The 25,308-nt window shown below is 33.5% G+C and overlaps 1 protein-coding gene, 1 long non-coding RNA gene and 1 other non-coding gene across 3 annotated transcripts; all 3 read right to left on the minus strand.

The window, feature by feature from the left end:
* Positions 1–11,956: 11,956 nt before the first annotated feature.
* Positions 11,957–12,712, minus strand: LOC103314245 (uncharacterized). Its single transcript, XR_010335257.1, has 3 exons — positions 12,500–12,712; positions 12,173–12,442; positions 11,957–12,055 (listed from the first exon to the last, which is right to left on the minus strand). It is a non-coding gene; the product is annotated as an uncharacterized LOC103314245 (transcript).
* Positions 12,713–17,215: 4,503 nt separating this feature from the next.
* LOC103314242 (uncharacterized) lies at positions 17,216–21,716 on the minus strand. The gene is made up of 6 exons (XR_511645.3): positions 21,284–21,716; positions 18,481–18,922; positions 18,315–18,422; positions 18,015–18,262; positions 17,801–17,963; positions 17,216–17,740 (listed from the first exon to the last, which is right to left on the minus strand). It is a non-coding gene; the product is annotated as an uncharacterized LOC103314242 (long non-coding RNA).
* Positions 21,717–22,939: 1,223 nt separating this feature from the next.
* On the minus strand, positions 22,940–24,967 carry LOC103314243 (transposable element P transposase). The gene is made up of 2 exons (XM_015984552.2): positions 24,157–24,967; positions 22,940–24,101 (listed from the first exon to the last, which is right to left on the minus strand). The coding sequence occupies exons 1-2, from the start codon at positions 24,380–24,382 to the stop codon at positions 22,969–22,971; spliced, it is 1,359 nt and encodes a 452-aa protein (XP_015840038.1). The 5' UTR covers positions 24,383–24,967; the 3' UTR covers positions 22,940–22,968.
* Between the last annotated feature and the right edge of the window lie 341 nt (positions 24,968–25,308).

Consider the following 25,308-nt stretch of genomic DNA (forward strand, 5'->3'; position numbering starts at 1 on the left):
TGGAATATAACTTTTTTATTTATTTCTCTAACAAACCGCATTTAAAAAATACATGAAATTTTTGTAGGTACTGAACTAAGTGAGGTCAAATGTTCCAACTTGAAACCTCCATTACAGCTTAAATAAAAGAGATAGAATTTTTTTACCATTTTTTCTATGATCTCTAACCTATTAGTGTACCACATATCTGTTCCGCCAATTTTGGGACAGCATGTATATAGCTGAAAATTTATTACCTACAAATTGAGCATTTCATAAAAAAATTCAAACAAGTATTGCAAATATTCAAGACTTACAAAGAGTATCAGTCTGTCTAGATTACGCTTGTCTATTGTTTCATGAGAAGAGAAGTTCTCTTTTTTGGGTTTATGGCACTAAAACTCTTCTATGTTATTCTTTTCATACATTTCATCTATTCTTTTTTTTTCTTTGCCCCATACCTGCGTCAGATCTGTGGAGCTGAGTAATTCAAAATCTTCATATCTACAATAAAATAATATGAACTTTGCTGTTGTCATAATCTCACTTTTACCCCACACAAAATTATGTGACCCGCCTTGAAAAGCGCTTCACCTTCCTTAATTGGTCTATCGTGACCACCAATGTAATTAATAATGTCCAAAAAAGAAATATCTATTTTTGGCATGGTTTAAACACGTGTTTATTCCACTCAAACTAATTCACATCGAGCAATGTTTTCCCGATTTCACTCTTATTTCACAGATTTTTGACAGTAAATAGCGCCATCTAGTGACCGCTGATTTTCTCCTATAATCGACGTGCGCACACTTTTTTTTAATGTTTTGATTTATAAGCAGTCGATTATTTTGTTGTCGTTGCGGTTTTTGGTGACATTTTGTTTTAATGTGTTTTAAAGACTTCAGAAAACGGTTTAACGTGATTTTTTGGGTGTTTTTGTGATCAAACATCTCTACTTTTATATGGATCCTTTATTTAAATCTAATGTATAGTGTGAATTGACACTGTTTCATTTAATGAAGGATGAATCAACTTAAGGCAACTTAAGATAAACGTTACTGAAAGGTGTCTATACAACAATTAATTGCGATTTCTAGATATTAATATAATCATATTACACCAAGAAGGATCACACAAACCTCTCTAATAAGGGAATTTTCGGATGTTTTGGAGATGAAGACCGTCCTTGGAGATGATAACGGTTCTTGGGATGTAATTGAAAATTCGATGAAGAGGAGTTAAATGTAATGTGCAGTAATTACTATTTCATAATTATAAATAAATTTATTGTAGTTGCGAAGCCAGTATTTTGTGAAAGCAGGGAGTTTAGAACTTGCTATGGTTCAAGGTTTTCAAATTCGCCATGTCTCTCTGTCTATGTTTTTGATGCTATTTTACACAATTTTATAACGCATATGCCTGTTAAAAAAAACAATGTTTTTTTGTGATTTCTAAATTTAGAAACTAAGCGAAAAAATGTATTCTACAAGTTTCATACAAGGTAAACAATATTAAAGCCTACTACTATTATAAATTTAAATGATTACATGGTAATTTTAATCAGTAACTTTTAGTTATAGTTATGTATATCAGATATGTCGCTTCTTATTTAAAATAATTTTAGCATACTTGTAATTCTCTTGTGTTAGTGTAATTTACTAATAACTATAATACAATCGAGATTACTTTTAAAAAAATTTAAAACTTATCAAGAACTTTAACATCAAACTGTTATAGTCCGTGTTAGGGCTGCTTTTACAAACGTCCGTAAATTTTATAACGGCGAATAAATTTCGAAAAATACGTTGTTGAACAAAAACACTTAAAACTTATCGGGAGTCTGTTCATCTGAGAATTGTAAAATTTAGCCTTAGGGAGCTAAAAATTGGACTATTGTCAAAGGTTACAATCAAAATTTTGATATTTTTTTGCTTTTCTGAACTGTCTGTAGACAAGTTATCGAACCAACAAAACTGATGTATTTATACAGACTGATCCCGAAATACTGTCTGATAGCAATCTGAATTTAAAATTTAAAGGATACCAATAGTGTACACTTCCAGTTAACAATTCAATAAACATTGTGTATATTTGAACAATGTATTTACATAGATTACTACATCGGAGTATGTTTATGGAGAACAATTTGAGTTAAATTAATTTTGCCTATACATTCCAGCACGTTATTATTTTTTTTAATAAATTTTTATTGGAAAGATTTTGTTTCATTTTATTAAGCGATGTTAAATGTTTTTGTGCTATTGCAAGTGTTACAGATGCTTTTTTTTAAATGTCTCGTAACAGTGCATGAGTACAGAAACATTTAACATTTATATTTCTTTAAATTTGGAAAATAAATAAAACGTCCTGTTTGAATTTCTCGCTATTATCGAGTTAGTTCGTTCTCTCAGGGTTAGGTAGCGCTTTCGCGAAAAACGAGGGATAGACAGAGAAATTCGCTTCTCCTTCTCTCTTATTCCATGATTAGTAGTTAACCAGGGTGGTGAAACCTAAATGCACCAAGCCAAGTATAGGCGCCAAATTCAAAATCGACTGTAGTTCGGATTGCCATCGCAGATGTCGCACACACGTTTAGTCAATTTTAGCGAAGCTACCTATAATATCGCACAAATTAACAGTGGACCTGTGACAGTTGCCATTGTGCAAATCGCCATTTTGTGCTTGGTTTGTTTGGTGTTCGCCTTCGGCTTTGTTTTATGTGAAATTTGTACTGTTTTGTGGTTTTTTTCGTGTGTGTGCTTTTTTGAACTTTTTTATTGTGGGAATATAAATAATTTGATGGATCAATCATTAGTTTATAGTTATCGTATCGTGTATTTTGACTAGTGATAATAAATTTTTATTACAAGTTTATTGTCTTTATTTATTCTCATATTTTATTTTTCGTATTCTTTGTAAATATTCAGCAACAATAGTTGTCTAACATCTGAAAGTGTTATTAGCAACTATTGTTGTGAATATTTACAAACAATACGAAAAATGCAATCAAACTTTAAAAGAAAAGTAACTACGGGCAATTCAAATCGCCCGCGATAACACTTAGTACGCGCTGGCAACAATAGATGTGCTAGTGACACTTTCGCTCTATCGGGACAAGGACAGATGCGTTTCTGTAAAACCTGTTATTCTGTGGTAGTTAACGTGCGGAGTGAGGTGAACATGTGAGTGAGGTTGTGCGCTACCAAAAGTATTTTCTAATACAGAATATCGAAGGATATCAGGTAGGATTTGTTATTTTTGTATTATGGCCAACTATCTGTTTTATTTGTTTTTATATTTTGTGGAATTCGTTTGGTGATTTCGAACCAGTTTTAGTTTTACTACGTTTACTGTAGATTTAATTTAAAGTTTTATTGCCTTCCAGTTTTTCTAGCGTATATTCTACAAGAAACTAAAGTATACTAGTTTATCATACAAGTAAAGAAAACTTGTTCATTATCTGTGAGTGATGGGTTTCTGAAGCGAGTGCGGAGCAGATAATGACAACTTTTCTTTATGTGTATAGTACACTCAGAAAAGTTAAAAATGTCGTGTCTATAAACCGATTCTCATTACTCGGGTCTTCCTTCCCACCCAAACGTAGTTGTAAATCATCTGCGAGGGTCATTGCATTTTAAATGGCAACTTAATGGCAAATTTGCTTAATCGTGGTTTAAATTTTAATGATGGTAACTATAATAATAATTAAATCGACGGTCAATTTCAAAGTTTTCGCGTTCTAAAAACGGCAGTAAATATTTAAAATAAAAACTGCATGCAAATATGCATCATTATCACTTTCGCCTCGCATATGATTTACAACTACGGTTGGGTAGAAGTAATGAGGGTCGGTTTATGGACACGACATTTTTAACTTTTCTGAGTGTATAACGTGTCTTATAGGTATATCGAAAAGTTTTTGTTAAATTTTTTCACCGATCGAATAAAATTCAAATGGCTACTTTATTCTATCGAATTTTTGTGGTATGGCTTTAATTGAAGAAATTTATATAACTAGGTGTATTACTCATCCCAAATCCGGGTACGTAATGTAAATCTAATTTCTCAATTTTCTTACTTTTATTTCATAACTCGAATGAAATAATATACTATAGTAACCACTTGTAGAATAAAGGTGTACCACTTCTACCCTTGGAATAAGCAACAACATTATTAATACCTATAAGAGAAATTGTATTTGCTTAATTTCAAGATTTACTTCTTAATGATGTAGGCAAAAGCGTTTTTAAACTTCGTTCAACGATATTTTGAGGAAGATGTAACCCATAATCGGTGGTAATCTTTTACGACGGCCTGTCAATGAGCCACTGTAAAGCTTGTTTACCTACTCGACCGCCAACTGAATATTTCCAGGTTACTAAACTCAACATAAAACGTTTAATAAAGTTAACTAATTAAAAAATATTGAGTACGGACCATTTCGGAAGAAATCATTTTGGACGTCTGGTTGGCCCTCGCCTTGATCTGTCTTGCAGCTGGGGTGCTGCAGCTATACCTGCCAATTCTAATCTCTCTTGCAGGGACAAGACACCCCGAGGCGAAGGTCGGATGCCTATCCGATGATTGACAGCTGTCACTGAAAACAGGTCTAAAAAAAGTATGCAACTTGTAGTACACCAATTCTCAACAATCGCTTCGGTACCCTGAAGCCTTAAACGTCATTGGTTGATTCGATTGCAGTTCATTTTCATGATTCGTTAACGATTCAATTAGTTCCAAATTAGCGTTTAATTACCGGTTACTTAATAAGTGATTTATTGAGAGTTTATTTAAGTGACTTAAGTCTAATTAAGTAAATAAAATATAAATATATATATATTTATATGTATAAAGTAATATATATAACACTTCGCTACTCAACACGACCTTGAAATTTCGTAAGTGGAATTTAGCTGTCAGGGAGCGAACCAGTGCAATAAACGTGTCAGGCCACCCTCTGCATTATCTAGTAAGAATATTTATGATAGGGTTCGATAGTTTGCTTTTCGAGACATAGCAGCGGTTTTGTTGTTTGAAGAGGACTCGCTACAAATCTAGTAATGGTACTAGTAATAGTGGGAATAATGTTTTTAAATAAAAGATAAATATAATATATTTTTGTTTAATTAATTAATTTTTTAATTCATTAATTTATTATTTGATTAACATCATCTAATATTAACAACGTGAATGAACCAAGTAAATTGCTTCAATTTGGTCACGTGAATAGTTAATCACGTATTTAATTGCGGATTAAATTAATGACGTTTCTATAAACTGGTCTTTAAAATATCTGATCTCTTATTATGCAGTTCAATTAGAATGATTTGATGTTTAATTTGTGGTAAAGTTATTTAATATTATGTTGAATAAATTTGTGCAGATTCAGTTTTAAACAATTTATTTATTTATATTATTTTACATTATAAGAAAATATCTCGAACTGGCATACTACGAGTTTGTCTCGGATTTACTAATTCAGGTAGTAAACATTTCTTATAAAAAAATTTTAAATATGGCTTCATTTTAATTTCACAAATATCATTGTTTTAAGTGTTCTCTATTTCAATTTTATTAGGGCCAGTCCATACTCCCAGAACACATACTTGTTTTTGAGTGATATGCAACTGGCCCTGTATGTGGTAGTACCAATCGTGATTTTAGTTTATTTGTATTTGTTGTTTTTTATATACCAAAACGTAATTTTCTTTTGGATGATATCTTCTTCGGGTGTAAGTCCCAGCTTGAAAGCAGTGTATGGACACTTAATTTCTACCAAAGTGTTGTCACCTATGATGTCGTCAGGTCAGGTCAGGCCGGAAGGCTTTATTTTGGTATTCAGTAACTTCTCCATCTCCCTCTTGGCAATATCTTCAGAATTTTTCCTGTGGTTTAGTGATGCCACTTGTAGATTTTTCGTCCAATACAATAAACTTTTTACAAGTTTTGACGAACTGGTGTTTTTTCGGCGTTTGCAAATTTTCGCAAAATTTGAAGCGGTCAGTAATTTTCGACGCTCTTCCATCCATCTTCCACTGCTGCTTTGGAAACGAGTTTCTTTTTCCAGTGCTTCAATTTCCCCTATTTTTCGCTTCAACTTTACCAGAAAATCCTCTTCTTGTTCCAGGTAGACTTCAATTGGAAGGTCTGGCTGTTGACATGAGTCTCCGTAGTCACCAGTTCTATCGTTTTTCGTACATACGGCGGCTTTTTTGTAATTTTTTGTTTGTCGTCTAATATTTTGACGTCGGTTTTTCTGCAGACGCCTCACTTCCATGCGTCGAAGAATTTTTGAATTCCTGAGGGAAGATTTGTTTCGCAAGAACTCGAAATGTACCATTTTGGTATTCCAATTCATCACAGCAGCTGCACATCGCATTTTTTATGAATCCGATAAGGCAAAATTAATTCTTTTTCCACCGACGAATTTCGCAACTATTGAATTATATTGTTCGACGGTGTTGATCTCTACATCGTACAATAAACTTCGTGAATGATTAGCGAGAGCGCAACAGACGTTTAAATTTTTTTCAAAAAATTCTTTTGATAGCTTATCCATTTCGTTCTGTTCTCCGGATCGTGTACAAAAGTACGGTAAATATTTATTGTGTTGTCCAAAAACATGATACGCAACAATCAAAATATCGCTTCTTCTTGCCTTCGTGGCAGATATATTGTTTATCTCAACTTTGTGGTGCTTGATCGCCCCTCTGATTCCCATTAATATTTTTGTGTCTAAAAGTTTGCGTTGTGGCAGGGAAAAGAAAGTATTAGTTGTAAGGGTTTTTAATTTAGTGCAGAAATTTCAACTTTCTCGACGGTTAAGTCACCATATGGTCGAGCTTCAATGATTTTTTTATATGTGCTACTGTCGCCATCCCCTATCATAATATTATACGTTATTCCCTGTTCTTGTATACTAAATTGAAACCCCTTCACCAATATTTCTGACTCCATGCTTGCTGAGCTCCCGAAATGATTTTTATTACAATTATGTAATTTTTTCTCTCCTTCATTACCTCTTGTGCAAATAATACAATACTTGTTTTTAACACCGTAGTCCAAAACTTTTTTTTGTGTTGGCCAGTTATAGCAGTTACCCCTGATAACGCACTGTAGTTACTGCGATAACTTCTTTTGGACCAGCAACCATCTACTACAACTGGTACTAACGGAAATCCTTGCTCATCAACGGAATTTACTGAACGAGCGTATTCTGCTTCTTCCTGTGCAGCCTGATTCATCACATCTTCCGCAGTTTGTTGTCATTGTGGTACAAGTTTGTGGTGGTACTTAGAATATGTTTTTATATGTTTAAACATGATAACCACTCTTCTAAGTTGTAAAAACCTCCACCAATTGACATGATTTATTGCGCACGTATTGAAATCAATTTGACTATCAGGCGTTTGCGAATTTAAATGGAACGACAACTCACAGATGTCATATTTTAAAATAAATTTTGAAATCAATCCGGTCCGAATCTCTTTTACTAAATATAAATTTTGAAAAGAGTATTCAAATACTTTTGAGTGATTTGAGATTTCTTGTAAAGTTTCGAAAATATATTGGAAATCCATAATTCGGTTGCCTTCCACAGACCCTATAAAAAAAATTAGATATTCAGCAACCAAAAATTATGCACTCATAAGAAATCGGAACCTCATTCTCAATATACGATTACATTTTATATAATACTCTAATTGTTATCTATTATTGATAATTTCTAAGGTTCTGTTTCAATAAAAAATTAAATTAATTATTAATAGAATTAATCCATAGAAACGATTGTTATAATCATAATAACGATTGTTTTCCAAAAAAGCTTAAATTTTACGAAAAATAAACATGTACCATGCGATCATTTGAATTTATAATTAGAGTAAACATTTTATTGGCTTTGTGAATGATAAACTAGTGCTAATTGAGGGAAAAAATTTGTTCTAATTGAATATTACCGCTCTAAACATTTTTATTTGATCCTTCGGCTTTATTAATTATCACAATCAGCGTTTTCATCTATGTTAAAAACTGATAAAGCCTACTCTAATTATAAATTGAAATGATCACATGGTACAATAAATCAAGCAATAAATGTAAAAGATTACTTACTTGCTTAATATTCCGTAAGTTTTCCACATGTCCTTTTCTACGTTTTCTAGATGAAAGCTTTCTCACATTTTTCCCATTTGCTTTGGCCATATCGAATCAAAATTTATCTAAATGTAGATAACAAACAGGAATATAAAATAATGCATAAAAGTTTTTTTAGTGTACCTACGTTCAATACAACAATAAAAGTAACTTTCACTAAATATAACTATAAAACACTAAACTAAAAATACAACACTTCACTTATACACGAATTAGAACTATTAAAATTTTTAACAAAGACCGAGCTAAACGAAAGACTTCTTGGAGTCGCACAAACGAAAATGCAAATGAAGGAAAAATTTGTCTTAGGTGGGCCTTATACTTGAACGTAGTAGCTGGGAATGGATTGGAATCACAGGGGATAGGATTTAATTTGGTAAATTTGTAACTCTTCAATGAAAGTACAATCACAATTGCCGTTAGATGTGTTATAAACATTATTAAACAATATTCATTTTATTGAGATTTTCAAAAAAATATAAGAAAATAATTAAATGTAACATAAAATCTATAGATTGATTGATACATATCACAATGTAGGTCTTTGTTTACTATTCAGAGAAAAATGGGTACTTTGGTCGAATGTCGTAAAACGTTGTTGTCCTTCTCACTCTTCGAGAAAGCAGGTAAGAGCAAGAAAGATAAACGTTGGGCCGCTCTCGGCACAAACTAGGGGTAAGTTGTCTTTCTCGCACTTAGGTCAGTTAAAAGAGACAGCAAACTTTCGCAAGCCCAACTACGTCACCCTCCCAAAACATTTCAGTGATTCTCAACATGTCTTAAAAATCATTTTAATATTGAAATTCACAATTAACATGAATGTTTGCTGTTAATAGTAAATATCTTGTTTATGGAGTTGACTACACAAACATGCTGTAACCGTTCGGGGGTCAGGTCAGGTCAGGCCTCATTGACGTATTAGTATGAACTGGACGGAGCTTCGTGTATTCGCGTGGTTACTCGTGGCGGTGACAAGTAGGAAAGAGTGCGATAGATTTTACTGTTAATGTTTCGAACAAGGAAGTCCGAAACATGTCACGTGACGGTAGCCATGAACCCGGCAATTTAAATGGGGAAAATCGGAAAAAACAGTAAAAATCATCTATTTTGTTGAAAATTATTTATTACGCAAATGTATACATGAAAAAAAATCATTCATGTCTGAAAATAATTAACTTGGTACACTTATGTCTAAGTCTATCTTTTACTTCATTTAAATTTTTATTTTCGTGGTTAATTCTTATGCGAAAATAAGTAAAAAAAAATAAGTAAAGCAACTGTATAAAATGATTTTGAATGGGATCCTGATCTAATATATGGTTATTTAAAGAATTAAAAACTGTTTTGTTATTATCAAGCATTCTCACCCTTTTTAGGACCATTTTATTTGAAAAATTATCATTTCTTGTAACGTGACCAAATTCTCGAAAAATTTTTTTGGCAATGTTGCAAATGTAAATTACATCACTCGACGGCTTTACTAAGCCACCCCTAGTTTTTCGGCTTATTAAAGATGAAAGAGAAGTGTCACTGCTCAAAGCTTTAGCACAAACATTGCAATTTAAAGATTTTAAAATTTTTTTAACAACAAAACCTGCAATATATCCCATTACATTCGACACATAAGGTGAAAAGGACAAATCCGTGAATAATAATATCTTCACATTCGTCAGTGGTTTCCTCTTCAATATCGATAATAGAATCAATCGAACTTTTCTTCTTTGTTGAACTTGTTATTTTGAGGATACTGGTTTCATCTTGGGCGAGACAATTAGCAGCCTCAGAACTGTTTAATTCAACATGTAACAATATTTTTTTGTATGCCCCTTGAAACTGTGCTGCGGTTGGGTTTTTAGTAAAGCCACCTCTTGATCGAATATTCGAAAAAAACATTTCGATGTGGTCCTGGCTCACTTCATAAATCAAGAAATAGTCGAAATATTTTTTCTCCTTGACGTAGAAATCAAGAATTCCTTCGCAGCTGGCCATATTGACTAACAAGCCAATGAATCCTGTTTTTCTTCTGCTGCTGAGAACGTTGGAACCATTTGGTGCAGACAAGTTTGAAAAATAGTCCTTCATAACATGAAAATAATTGCCAATGTATGATCTATTCGATGAAGAGAGGGGTTTCTTATAAAGTTGTTTGCTTAACGAGTTACGAATATTCATAAGGTCAAACCAATTGTTCATAAACCGGCAGAACTCTGAAGTATATTCTGAATCTTTGAAATTAGCCAATCCCAAATCAAAATTGCAGTAGTCCAGAGCATCAGCGACGCTATTGCTGAATGTTTGGGCGGCTAATTTCACCTTCATAATTTCGTTTTTAAAATTTAAATGTCTTGGTCTCAATTTTGTTGCAGAGTGTAGTCCAGATTGTTCTTGCAGCTCGACAAGATAAATGAAATACTTCCAGTTTATAATGTTCTTAGTTTTGTCAAAAATGTAATTCCAAAACTCTAGTGCGTTGCGAATTAACTTTAGGACATGACAAGCATCAAGAAAACAATATACTGGATGTTGTGTAACTGGATGCGAAAAATACGTTTTTAGCCGTTTAGGTGAAAAATTCCCTCCTAATTCATTCACTATGGTTAAATTTGAAGACAAACCATGAAAAGTAACGGAAATTATTGCTCCAGTTTTGAGTACCATAGTTAAACATCCATTTATTAAATTTGCCTTTTCTCTAGCAGTCAGTCCGTTTATTAAAAAATGCGGTCACCAGAAATACTACTGCCTCTGTAGCCAGCGGAAGTGATTCACCTTCTGTGGGGATTCCAAAATCCACTAAACCAATTTGGCGCTTTTCCCATTCCACTGGACATGTTTTTTAATTGCCATTTCGTCTATAACGAGGCCAAGTATTAATTTCTTGTTGTCTTTGTTCATTTCCTTTACTTTCATTTCAATCGCTCTTAAAGATTCATGTGTATATCCTGGTGACCCATCGACTGCCCTATACCATTTTTGCAATGTTTTCGGGTGAGGTAAGCAGTTGCCAAAAATTTTACGTACATAGTTATAAGCAGATGATGAATAAAAATTCAATGTAAGAGCAAAAATACGTAATTCCTCTTGATATTGCCTACTTGTTTTTACTTTAGTCTGTCTCAAAAGAACTTGCTGCAGATTTTCTGGTATACAATCTTACAAACAAAACTTATAAAGCAAAACAATATAAAAACTAAAAAAAGCCCCAAAAATTTCTGAAAATAAATTTTCTTCTGTGAAAAATATTTAGAGCAAATACCTAGCATACAAAAAATTTTTTTTACGATTAACAGGAAACTTATACCAGGCAAAATGTATTTGCAACATCGCATAATAAGGAATTACATCTAAATACAATACCGATAAAGATATGCACAAAATTAATAAGCAAGAAGGCGCTAAGCATCAAAAGCATCAAATTAGTACTTACGACATGCAAATGTTATTTACTGTCATGCAATTTAATACTTACAACGAGCTAGATTTCTACATACAAGCAAAAGGTATTTCTACTATAATTTACATTACCTGTAATATCCAGTAGCAATTATCTGAAATCTTGTGAGAATTTTTCAAATGATTTATTGCGTCGGTCAAAGTCTTAATTTTTTTTTAATCGGTAAGTTTTGTTCTGTAAATACTTAATAGTGCGTCTTTGTTTGTTTATGATTTTTTTTGATAATTCGAACATCTTTTTAGCTCTAGCTGGAACATCCATATCTTCACAAAAATCTCCAAGGAAAACTGGAAAGCGCCTATTTCTTCTGCAATATATTAAGACTTATTAATTAGAATGATATCTTTGGTTTTTACTTACTGCCTTTTACTAATGTTCAGCATTTCATTGTTAACCGGCGCAATAACAGACGAGGTAATTTCTTGAGGCTCTTGTAAAGGAGTAACAGGTTCTAAAACCTCATTATAACTAAAATATAGGATTATAATTATGTAGGTATTTTATATATTTATATTTACAATAAAAAATATAAATCTTAAAAATTGAACGATGCATTTAATAAAATAATGTAAGTATAACACGCACCTACTTGAGCCTGGAACATCGTCAGGTTTATTGGTTAAAATTTCATTTCTGACGAGAACTCTTCTGGCCGTTCGCTTTTTCTGTAAGTGATCCGGGAAAGCAAAAATCGAAGGCACGGCATTTGTCATCAATATCAATTTTCCGAATTGAAAAACAAAGTCCTTCTTCTCAAAATGTTTACTACAGACCCTTGAAGCCGTGGTTGGGTTAAAGTTTTTTCTTTTTAAAGCAATGACCCATTTTTTTTTCAACTCCATATCTTGAGGAAAGCTGAAGTTATATTATTCTAGTTATAGTTAAAACAGCAATAAAAATAAGTAATATCACCGATGAAATGAAATGTTATTGCCTTTTTTTGGCGCTCTGTGCAGCCAAAAGCACAGCATGAAGTCACCATAATAATTATTACCACACCGATAAAATAAAACACCTGAACTTATCACTTCCTTGAACACTGTTTACCACTTTTGAAAGTCTTGAAACAATGCTTGAAACATGGACCAACTTCTTTAGAGAGCCATGTTTTGCCTACCGTCAGCTGATCAACTAGCGCTATCTTTGTCAGAATGGTGTCCGCAGTACCTCTCTCTCTAAACTCCCTCCATTTACTTATAATACCTCTATGTCTGGCCTTGTCAAAATGTTTAGTTTTGAGGTGATCGTCTAGAGATTGTTTGGAGGACCGCTACGTTGTCGTGTAGATTTGGAGATTCGTTATTTCAAGCACTGTGTGTCTGGGAAAAGAAAACGCAAAGAGTTCGACCCAAAATGTTTATTCACTAAATTTACAGTAATTGGTGATAGTATGCAACACGTTATACAATTCAGAAGTGAGTATAGACAACAAGTTAAACACTATACCTAGGCAACCAGCTAAACGAGTATTGAATCTCGAAGAACTGAGCGGGAAATTTGAATGCAAAGTTGATTACTCGGACCCAACCTGGTGATTCTAGAAAGACGGTTGCAAGAGGGACTCCCAAAGGTTCCGACCACCGCGTGCTCTCCATTCCCTAACCTTAGGTATACATCTCTCCCCAAGCCCCGGGGGAAAAGCTAGGCTCTCTTTTAAATTGGCATGTTTTGTAGTTGGGCCATTGCACTCACTGGTACTGCCGAGGACTTCTTTCCTAGTGTGATGGCAAGTTCCAAAGGGAGACAGAAAGATAGTTACTACTCAAACATGCAGCCAAATTAAGCCTTCATAATCAACAGTTTGTTTTAATTAAGCAAAAGAGCTCTCGTCGAATTCAACACGTACATATCACGTGCTCCTAACTAAACATAAGCTTTTTACAGTAAGCGAAAGTCTGGTAAAAATAGAATAAATGACATGAAAGGATTAAGGTTGCGCCCTGTGGAAAAAAAGAATAATTAACGCTCTGTAAAAGAAAAGATTAATTAACGCCCTGTAAAAAGAAAGGATTAATTAACGCTCGTTAAAGGTGGTGATCCTGGTGTGTGTGACGAAGTGTTTGTCTCTTTGAGACCTGGAGTATCTCTCGAGGTACATTTCACCGTTTGGCGCTCAACCCGTCGCAGACAAAGAAGCTGCCATGGTGATAAACCCCAACTGAAAGCTGAACCAATCTCATCTTTTGAAGAGGCGCTCAATCCGTCAGAGACAAAGAAGCTGCCTGAGATTTTCGTTCAACTCCAGGAGATTATTTCTCAAACAATCTCTCCAACCCGTCGGCGGGAAAGATTGATCGGCTTCGCGAGTTAGTTGGCTCAACCCGTCGCAGACAAAGAAGCTCAACAAAACTCGCGGCTGGTGCGCTCAACCCGTCGAAGACAAAGAAGCTGCACCTGAATTAAGTTGGTAACTGAATCAATCCTTTATTTGAAGTTGGCGCTCAACCCGTCGGAGACAAAGAAGCTGCCAAGGATTTACATCCAGCACCAGGAGTTACTCCAAACAGTCTTTCCGACCCGTCGGTGGAAAAAATGAGTTTGGAACGCAAAGCTAGTTGGCTCAACCGGTCGAAGACAAAGAAGCTCAACTACAGCAGTGAGACGAGTGCAAGCGTTGTCTCCGAAAAGACGTACAAACACTGTCTGCCTTTCCTCTTCCAAGCGGCAACTATTTATAGGGGTTGCGTGACGTCACTGGATCTGTGGCCTACGTGACTAACAAGAAATATTGTTTAAAGTTGATAAACAATGCGTCAATATCTTCGAAGGATTGACAGGAAGTTTGCAAAAGTCTCTGGATGATGTCGAGATGAGATAGAATCGACGTATTTGTTCCTCAATCGCCAATTAATTAATAAAAGCGTTTCCACGTGGAATAATAGAGCTTTCTTCGGGTTTATTCTGCTTGATTTTTGATAATTTTCTCGTGTCTTAAGCTGAATGAGGTTTGGAGTTGTGTGTTGTATGAAGTTTGCAGGTTTGATTCAATCCGTGACGATTATGTTTGATATAAAATGGGGATGAATTGAAATGTACCTCAGGCGGTATCAAAGATCGGCGATTTCGAGCTTAGGGCTTCCTCTTGTGAATTTGATTTAGATTAGGTTTTTCCCTGGATGGCAATGCAGAGAATTAACGATTTAATAAGGGTAAAACAATAGAAAAGTCCGCCATCTGGAATCAGTTTTCTCCCCTTGGAATTTGAGGAATGTGGTGTTTTTCAGGCCCTCGCTATCTGCTCTTTTGTTTCACATCCAGTGGCTGGGTAAAATCGTCTCTTCGAGGGTCGAAAAGTGACGCAACGAAGCTTCTCAACTTGTATTTAAAACGTTGTGAGATTTTTGACGAAGAAAATAATTTAAATATTGAATGCTTGGCGCGTTAAATGAAAAAGAAAAAAGAAAAAATGGTGTCGAAATGTTGGTTGCCTAAGGTGTAAAGGCCCGAATGGTCTCAATGCAAAAGACACATTAATTTATTTAACAACAAAAAACAATAACAAAAAATATCAAAGTGACATTCCATAGCTGAGAACGCCTGGTAGACCCTCCCGTTACGATTGACGGTTTGTATTTTGTTTCACTCATTCGCATAGCAACAACAAAGACAAAACTAATAGCTGATGGGAAAGTATTAATTGAAACATTTATACGACATCGGCCAAAATTATAAAAATTATACTATATTATAAAGCAATTTGGAGGTTTTGCTTGCGGTTGTAGACATTAGCTTTTAAGGGCTAGTTGTAAATAACAAATCTTAAACTGAATTCTCGATTGAAAATAGTTCTGCCACGATAACTCTGTTATTTTTTAAAATATTTTTATCGGCTTTAAACATATTGCCATAAATGTATATTTTCTACGTTTTAAGGTTGAACTATACTCAGAACGTCCGAAGAGGAGCTGTTCAAGCAAGCGCGTGAACGCAAAATTTGAAATTGGATTTTTAAGAAATGTAATAAACAAAATTCTTTCTTTACAATTACAATTTGTTCCTAAATTCAGTCACTACCTCAAAGGTCAGTTTATATTTCAGTTTAAGTATTAGTAACCGAATTTAAACGGGTTAAAAAGTCGATTTAATTTGTTGAACTATTAAAAAAACTGTAAGTTCAAATTGCTTGAAAAAAATATGGTGACTTTCTGAGGACCTTAGCAACAATATACATAAATTTGATAGTGTCATTTAAAAATAAAATGAGAAAAACCTCAATTTTTAGCTATTTTATTTTTTCATTAAAAAATGGTACTATGTTTTTTGATAATTTTTGGTATAGGTCTTGTATATGACTTACTTGTAATACTATATTTTTTTCATGCGATTTGAACTCTAGGCTTTTCCATAAAAACATTAAGATTATTACGCTGTTTACCCCGTTATAACTTGGTTACAAGTATTTAAATCGAGATAAGAACTGGTCTGTAAGGTAATAAGTTAACTTAGGAACAACATCCAATTGTGAAAAAACGGTTTTGTTTATTATTTTTCTTAAAAATTGAGTATCAAATTAGTGCATTGTGAGCTGAGTATGGTTCAACCTTAACCGAGGGAAATCTTCAAATTCTTCTTAGTTTTTTAAATAAAGTGTTCGACGAATTTCTCCTAATTCATAGCAAATTTGTTTTAATTTTTAATAACCTTAGAGAGAAAATTTTGAAATTCTGCTCGGTTAAATTGTACAAAATTGATTGCTCTTTCAAATGGTGTTAGTTTTATTAAAATCCGTTAATTAACTTCTTCTCAAGAGTGGCAGAACGATACATTGAATGTTCCATAAGAGAGTTAGGTAGCGAAGCCTCTTAAGGGGAAAAGTTACGATGATCGTCTAATTGTTAGACAGTATTAGTTGGCAACTTTCGGCGAATCTAGGACAGACAATGTTACAGACTGGGGGTCACCCCAGGGGTTAATAATAAGCCCCCTATTTTATGTCTGCATTTTTTTTGCTTTCGTCCTTTTCTTCTTGTTTTTTTTTTGAATAAGCCTTTAATTATTATCGTGGCAACTATACATTTGATCACCTTGTTTCTGCGATGCTTCTGTTTTATCGTTGAGTTTTTGCGTCTGCACTGTGTTCGATTTTAAAACATTCACTTGCATAAACCCTAGTAGCACCGAATATTTGTAAAACATTTGAAATAAATATTCCATCCATGTTTTTTTGACAGATGCTTAAATAAGAATAATATATTTCTTTGAAATATGTATAAAAAATATTTATAAAATATATCTTTAAAATAATTCAATTATATTTGTTGGAAATGTCTATACAAGGTTTGGCGCTATTTTCAAAATAAATAAATTTGAGGCTTTATTCACGTAGCACTTTGGAACTGGTTCCGAACCGGTTCAGAACTGATCTTGAATGCATGCACAGTGTGTTGTTGCTTACAATTTTACTCAACGCAAACCAAAAAAAAAAATCGAGACTTGAAACCTCAATAAATTATTGTGGTTGCAATTTGCAATTAATTTAAGCCTCGATTTTTTATCCCCCCACGTTGAATAAAAAGCTGAAGCATTAACGCACCGTCTAGATCAATCCTGAACTAGTCCGAAATAAATTCCAAAGTGCTACGTGAAAAAAACTAATATAAATTTTGGGAAAGGTTTACAACAACAATATAAATGCTAAACTGTATATTATGTTTATTACAGTTTTGTAAACTAAAAAAAAAACAATTCAAAAATATACAGGGTAAGTCCTTCATCTAGGCATGCTTGATTAGACCTACACCGTCAATGATATTGAAATGAGTCAAAGGGCACTGCAATTGGGAGGTCAAAGTGCATTTTATAAACGTATTTTGCTCTAAACAGGGTGCTCCATTTGTACAGTGCAGCCTATAACATAGTTTTTTTAAATGGCACCCCCTGTATGTTTTTACATATTTCAATTTGCACTTTTTTAGGCTTTAAAAATCCGTAGGTGTAATCGAGCACGCCTATATCAATGACTCACCCAGTATGTAAACTTCTTAAAGTATTACAAAACAAATAAATACTAAAACAAAAAACAAAACAAAAATATTACATATTAATATTACACATTAATTCTTATTCAACCTGGATTTGGCTGATGCCAAAATACACCAATTGATTTTTTAATGTCGATGTCCAGCACAGAGGGAAATCTCTTACGCAATGCGGCTACAATAGACATAATTACAATAACATTTAAAATTAAATACTAAGAAAGAAGTGACTTACCACTTATTGCATCAAAAATGCTTTTCAACGAAAAAAATGCCAACTTCTTTTTTTTTCCACAGCCGGAATATTTAAGGGCCAGATCTTTAGTAATTAATTTATTAAGCATTGCGAATACCGCCTTGTGAGAATCCTCCCCACCAAGAAGGAAAAGTCCGTGCACCTAAAAAAATATCTAAATAATGAAATGACTACACCAAACATTTTAACTTACAAGTTCATTGAATAGTTTGATATCATTCTTTATTGTATCATTTAGGTTATCTAAGTCCTATGTGCTTCCTACAGGTAGAGAGAATGGGTTAACACTGTTGTTGTTGTTGTTAAAAGTTGAAGTTCCGCATGAAGCCTGCCCAAGAACAATATTTTCTAGGTTATTTAATTTCTTGTTGACTTCTTCCATAAAATAGAGAATTTTTGTAAATCTCTTATCTGCCCCCATACTCTCTTCTGAACGTATGTCTATAATCATAATTTTGTAGAAGATATGAATCCTTGGTAAAACTAATCATACCATTAGTGTGGTCAATAATATTAGGTGATACCATGGTAGAGGTCGAGGTCATTGTCAGTGTGGATCGAGAATCATTGAAAACTGATGACTGTGAGATTGGACGTGGTGCTAAAAACGATGAAAACTGTTATACTGGACCATTTTAGTAGATAGCAATATACTGTACCTATTTTATTGGAGCAGGGGACTTGAAATTTTTTTTCCTTGTGAAGCGGAAATATTTTCATTATCTCTGTGACAGTTTTTTTACTTGGCAGATCTGCATCATTACTGCTACTGTCTTCGATAAATCTCTTATTCGGTTTACGTTTCCTAACCGTGCAATTATCTTCATCCTCATCACTACTTTCCAAGTTTTCTTCTCCTTTTCTACAGAGATTCTTCGCCTTTTTTAAAATACTTATCTGCGTCTTTTTAATTTTGGCGTTGCACCAGATGTAATTTTTTGTTAAATCTTTGCATTCATAAATGAACTGTCGTTTTGTGTGATCTGACATACCACATGAGTACTTATATGCCGTTCCGTCTTCATTTTTCCAAATGGAAGGAACAAAATCTATTGCATTTTCGCTAGTCCAAACAATGATATCCCAAGATAGCATTTTGGTCTATGAAATAAACAACTACACATAGAAACGCAAGGTAAAGTAAAACATATAAATAGGTTTAATTTTTTTATTAAAAAAAATAATATAAATGAGTACTATTTCCATTTTATTTGATACAATAACAAGGTCTAGTTATACGAATAAAATGGGACTGACTAAAAATAACAAAAGAAAATGACTTACATGTGCGATTCAATTTTTCAAATGCAGTAATTCCATTGCAACGTAATATTTTTCAGTTTTGCAAACAAAACACTTTGCTAAAATATCTCGCAAATTTACTTTAACTAGAGATATGTTGAAATTTTGAAATTTATAAACACCAACATGATTAGAAGGGATAGGATATGTGTAAAAATTTTGCAACAAAGTACTCGTAGATAAACTACCAACAATATGGTCTTCATTAACAATTTCCAAAATTTTCAATATCTTGTGATTTTTTAACAAAACGAAACAGTTTTTTTCATCATTTGCAGTAACTATAAAATTAGAAAAAACAATTTTATTTTTTTGTATTGAACAAGTTTTACTTATTTCTTCAACTGTGGACAAAAAATTTGATTCCGATAATCGTTTACAAATTTGAGCACAAGGACGATTGGGTCGTCTTATCATTGATTTTAAAAGACCAAGATAATTTTCAAAAGGAAAGCAACTTAATTCATCTAAAGTTGCTTTAAAATATTGGACATCATCAGCTAAATGACATAGATTATGAATATTATAAATACACGATTCTTGTCCATAAAGTTCCGCACATCTTTCTACAAAATGAACCAACAATTCCCTTGCGGTATTTATCCATTCAGTATCAATAAATTTTGGTGTTAATAATATTCTGAGGGCGACATGAAATAAAAGAAAGTGTTCATATAGTTCACTGGATAAAATATTTACTAGAACTATTGGGCCAAAATATAACAGAAAAAATCGAAACTCGGTAGCTTTATATCGATCTAATTCCGTAAGAGGCCTTGGTTTTCGACTAAAGTCATTTGTAACGTATTTAGCATAGACCATAATTAATTTGAAAGCCTAAGTCTTAAACTGACTGATAATCTAACAGCTTCCATATTACCTCCTTTATACCAGTAATTTAATAATTTTCGCATAACACCGAGACAGCATAAATGCATGTAATCTAAAGTCACCTGTTTTATAAGATCTATGTTCAACATATTTTTTAATGGTGTATCAAAAAGGTGGTGTGCTGGATACTCTTTACTCACAAAATTTTGATGAGTTCGTGGATGAGAGTTTGTTTCAATATAAATAATCCTTCTGTTCAAATTAACACCCTTCTGAATGCATGTTTCACAACCAAAATAAGCATTATGACCTTTAATACCTTTAACATAGGAACGGGCAGGAGCATCACATGTTATACACATAACCCTAATTTCAAATCTAAATTCATTAATTTGTAAACCTTCTGAGGTAAGTTGATTAATTTCTTTTATAAATTCATTCAAATATTCAAATATGCTAAAAGGCTTGGAGTCACCATAAAACAATGCAACTGGAAAAGGTTTAATTTTTACTTGATTTAAATGTACTCTACATAAAATTGGCCAAAACTGTTTATTTGAACTATTAAATAATGGGATGCCGTCAATATTAAAAGAAACTTGCAGGATATTATTTTGAAGAGAAATGCACTCTTTTACTAAATTGTGTTGTAAATATAATTATAAGGTTGGAGTAATGCCAAAGTAAACAAACTCTCCATTTGTACCTTTGGCACTTTTCATACCAATGATGTTAAATTTTCTTTGTGTCCCTAAAAGAGTTCGGCCATCATTTGGTATGTTTAGTTCAGTGAATATATTTGAAAGCCCTTTTAACAGAATGTTTAACTGTAACAAGTTAATTTTACTTTCTACAGCCCAATTTCTTAAAAATGTGAGCAACTTTTCATTACAATCTGCAGAATGAGTTGTTGCTGTAGCTGTCTCAACTTGAACATTATTGATATTGCAATTGTTATTGGGAATGTCTATTTCTTCTACGTAACTTCGTGACGTTGTGACTTCGGCATTATCGTAACCTATGTCGTAGCTAATAAATGGGTGGTTTGGAGGCAGTAACTCTTCATTTTGACGGGTACTACTCTTATTTACTGTCTTAATATTTTTTTTAATAAAACGGTATTTAGAACAATATTTGGCGTTAGAAGACATCATGGCCAATGCTTCTAGAATAAGACAGACACGTTTAATCCATATTATTAGGGAAAAATATCGGTACAACTTACAACTTTGATTTTGAGGTTAGGTTAAGCACACAAAAATTTTCTTTTGTCACCCGCTATTATAACTGAGGCATTTACAAAGTAAACAGAATAAATGGATAACATACCTGGTAAAAACACACTAACAACAGCAATCAAAAACTTTACAAACAATTTTCTATTATGTCTTGCGGAAAGCGTGTGAACAATTGGCGGGAATGCGGGAAGGTGCAAGCGCCGCCGCCGCCGAACTAAACACTTCTTGTAGAGGTGTGCTTATTGATCAAATCGACAAAAGACTTTACCCTAATCGATGGTTACAAAGATTTTAATTTAAAAAAATCGATTTGACTACATTTCCTAGAGATATGATGAAGGTGATGATTTAGCTGCAACTTTTATGAATCGATAAATCGAATCGGTCGGTATATGCGCACATCTCGAGTTTGGGATTCTGGATATGTAAGGAATAAAAATAAATCTATGTAAATAAAAATCAGGTAAAAGATTTTACTTGATTTTTATTCACACTGCACACTGCTTGTTATCAAGTTACACATATGCTAGAAATTTCTCATTTGTTGTTATTACAAAACATTTTAAATTTTTTTAATAATTAATTAAAATTTTTAATTGGTTATAAAGATTGATTATTCTAGCAAAATATAATATAAATGTTTTAAAATTATTTCTTGTAAATATATTTTTTAAATATTCACGAAATATTTTTTAAATCCTAATAATATTTAACAAAGATATAATATTTTATAAATATTTTATCCATATTTTACAAATATTTGGTGCCACTAGGGAAGCAATAAAAACAATTTTGTACACCACTCCCTGTGTTTCTTGAAATGTCCCGTGTATCACTTCACACGAATTATGACAACCCTACAGTTAGCACATGTAGCGTCGGTACAACGAGGCTTTGTGCATTCATAGGAAGCGTGGTTGAGTCCGCACTTAACACATTTTGGTTTGGCATGACAGTTGCGTTGAGTGTGCCCGTATTTCTGGCAGTTATAACATTGTGATATCAGGTTGTTTTTGCGAAGTGGTTCTATTCTTATCGAGAGACCGCAGCATTGTGTGATATTATAAATTGGTGACTGGCTTTTCGGGAGTTCAACTAAAACAAGGGGCATCTTGTTTTGTCATGACGTATCATTCGTGTAATTTTTATGGGGTCAAATTTTTGTTCGATGTGGTCCTGTTCGATTTCTTCGTTGGGGAAATTTTCGTCTACACCCCTTATTACTATTTTGAGGTTAAGATCGCTGGGTAGAGAAAAAGTATGGTATTCATACTTTTCTTCGTTGGGGATATTTTCGTCTACACCCCTTATTACTATTTTGAGGTTAAGATCGCTGGGTAGAGAAAAAGTATGGTATTCATACTGCTTCGTGTCCAGATATCTTGTGAGAGCACGGAAATCGTCAATAGTGTTAGTCATGATCACAAATCACACACTATAGATGGCTAACTGTAATGTATTTGAACGAAACTGAATGTCAGCGCCCTACAACGTTTGTTTGCAGTACTATAGGGTGAAGGGCTCGAATACTTAAATAAATAAACTTTATTCATTGTCTAAAAACTTTAAATGCAAGTGAAAAGGCTAGTAGAAGAAAACAGAATGAATATATTAAAACAAATGTTTTGTAGCAATTGCTTTAAAAATATTCATTCCATTAACTTCAAAAAGCCTTTTGCACTGCACCTGCAAGGTTAGAAATTGTGGAAAAAAAATGACACTTCTGAATATGTATGTATTGTTAAATCAATAAAACTTACATGATAAAACAATAAGTTAAATATTCTGTTTTTTTCTTTTAAGGTACATATTGTGGGCATGAACTTTGATAGGGTCCGTCGCACGTAAAGTTTTATTTTTTAAAAATTCGTTTCTGTTCCCTTTTAAAATCAAATTTATTTGTTTCGCCCAATAAAATAACATAACTCTAATTTGAAATTCGACAACACTATTGCCCAAAGTAGGATGTATGTTACAATTTAAAACATTAAAGTCAAGTTCACTATTTATAAGTTCCCGTAAAAGGACAGAAATGAACTGTTTATAGCATATTCTCGGAATATAAAATAACAATCTACTGACACATTCTGATGTGACGAAATACAAATAGCTTCCAGGCTTTGTGAGAGTTGACAGGCGGTACTGTCTGGCTTCAATTACTGCCATCGGAACATCACCATCAGAATGTGTCAGCATCTTGACACATTCTTCACATTGGCCATAGTTTTGTAAAATTTTTTTGGCGACATATCCAGCTACGTATGCTATTGTAGCTTTAGCCACGCGGCTTTTTTGCTGGTGAAGCTGAGTATTACCTTCAGCCGATGGTATTGCTAAATCTTCATTTTCTAGACTGGATATGCCGGCAATTTCTTCTCCTGTCAGGAAACATCTTAATGTGCCCAACACCCCCGTCGAAAAATCCTCCTCGCAGTTCGCTCTTGGTGAATGTCTGGAGAAAAAATTGTTCACCAAGAGCGCTTTAAAACTTGAAACAAAATGAGCAACGTCCGGGGACTTATTAAAGCGTCCATGTCCTCTTAAGGACGCAAAAAAGTTCTCCAGACAGTCCTGGTTTATTTCTCGAGAAAGCACGTATGAAACTCGAGCAGTCAACCTTCGTTTGATTTCTATAAAACCTTTCAATGTTTTAATTAAATTAATTATTGAAGGAATTTTAACATTAATTCCTTTTTCGAGGTTGTACCAGCGGACAGTTTCCAAAACTTTTATGGCATTTCTCCAAAATTCCTCGTGAGGGGAATTCCTCCTGAAGCCGCTCTTCAGCGGTTTGTTTGAAGGGGCATGCGCATTGTTGCTATTAAGGCTGTCAAACAATTCGTCTATAAAAAGAATAAAATCCCCGGTATGCACTCCTTCAGCATCTACATTATACGCCGTTTTCGTATCTGTAATTAAAGTATAAATTAATTATCATTATAACACATGTTTTCACAAACATACCCCACTTTGATAATCGCTTTATTAAGCTACCCACAGTATGGCTAAATACTTGGGCCATCGTAGACACTTTCATTTTGTTCATCTTTTTTTCGAAGATGTGCCCGTCCGCCAATTTTGGACCTAATCTTGTCTCTTCGCAATTATCTATTGCGTATAACTGCTCAATGTGCTTCCATTTAGCAGTTTTACACTCTCCGTTTTGTGTAAAAGTTAAATCTTTTTTCATCAAATTATTCCGTATCCCCTTAAAAAGGTGTGGTACATCAAAAAGGGGGATGATATCAGCCCCATTAATCTCAAACCCAAAAAATCGACTTTCCGGTCTTTCTTCCTCGCGATTACTCTCCTTGGTTTTAGAAATTAGTTGATTTAATGCGGCTTGATTGGCTCCACCTTGGTCACAGACCGTACCAACCACCTCAGACGCTATTGTAACAATTTTTACCTATAATCGGCGTAGGCGCATCTGACGTTTCTGAAGTTGAAAATTCAATATTTCTTGTCGAGAGAGATTCAACACCCTGCAGAACAACTTGTGTAGAATCTAGATCTTTTGAAGTCCCAGGCAAAGGCTCTACCATAACAGCTGACAAGATCACCTCCACCTCTATGCATACCTTTATGCATACAATTAGCTACACCGTATCTATTAATGTAATATCTGCATTATTAAAGTAACACAAGCACTACCTATCCCATGTGTTATGTATTATGTTAGGTACTAGCTGTTTCAAAACTATAAAAACGCCAACGTCGCATTTTACCGAATGATTTTTTTAAATAAGACTGATAAAATTGTAAAATAGTTATCAATGACTAGATCTCTCATTGAAAATATAAATTACATTAGCTATTATTTTTCTGAAGTGCATGAATAATTTATAACATCTCTGATAACAGCTAATTATGAGTAGGGCTGGGCGATTACGATTTTGAGTAATCGATTAATAGAGTACTAAAAATAATCGATTATTCCGATTTATCGATTAATCGGCTAATCGATTAATTGATTAATCGATTAATCAGCTAAACGATTAATCGATTAATCAGTTTAGCTTTATTAATCGATTATTCAACGTCGTGATTGTTAAAAAAACACAATTATTTTAAAATGTTTACCTACTTTTAGACACCTCTGATTCAATCTGGCAA

The sequence above is a fragment of the Tribolium castaneum genome, chromosome 8 (genome assembly GCF_031307605.1).
Source record: "Tribolium castaneum strain GA2 chromosome 8, icTriCast1.1, whole genome shotgun sequence".
In the NCBI taxonomy this organism is placed as follows: domain Eukaryota; kingdom Metazoa; phylum Arthropoda; class Insecta; order Coleoptera; family Tenebrionidae; genus Tribolium; species Tribolium castaneum.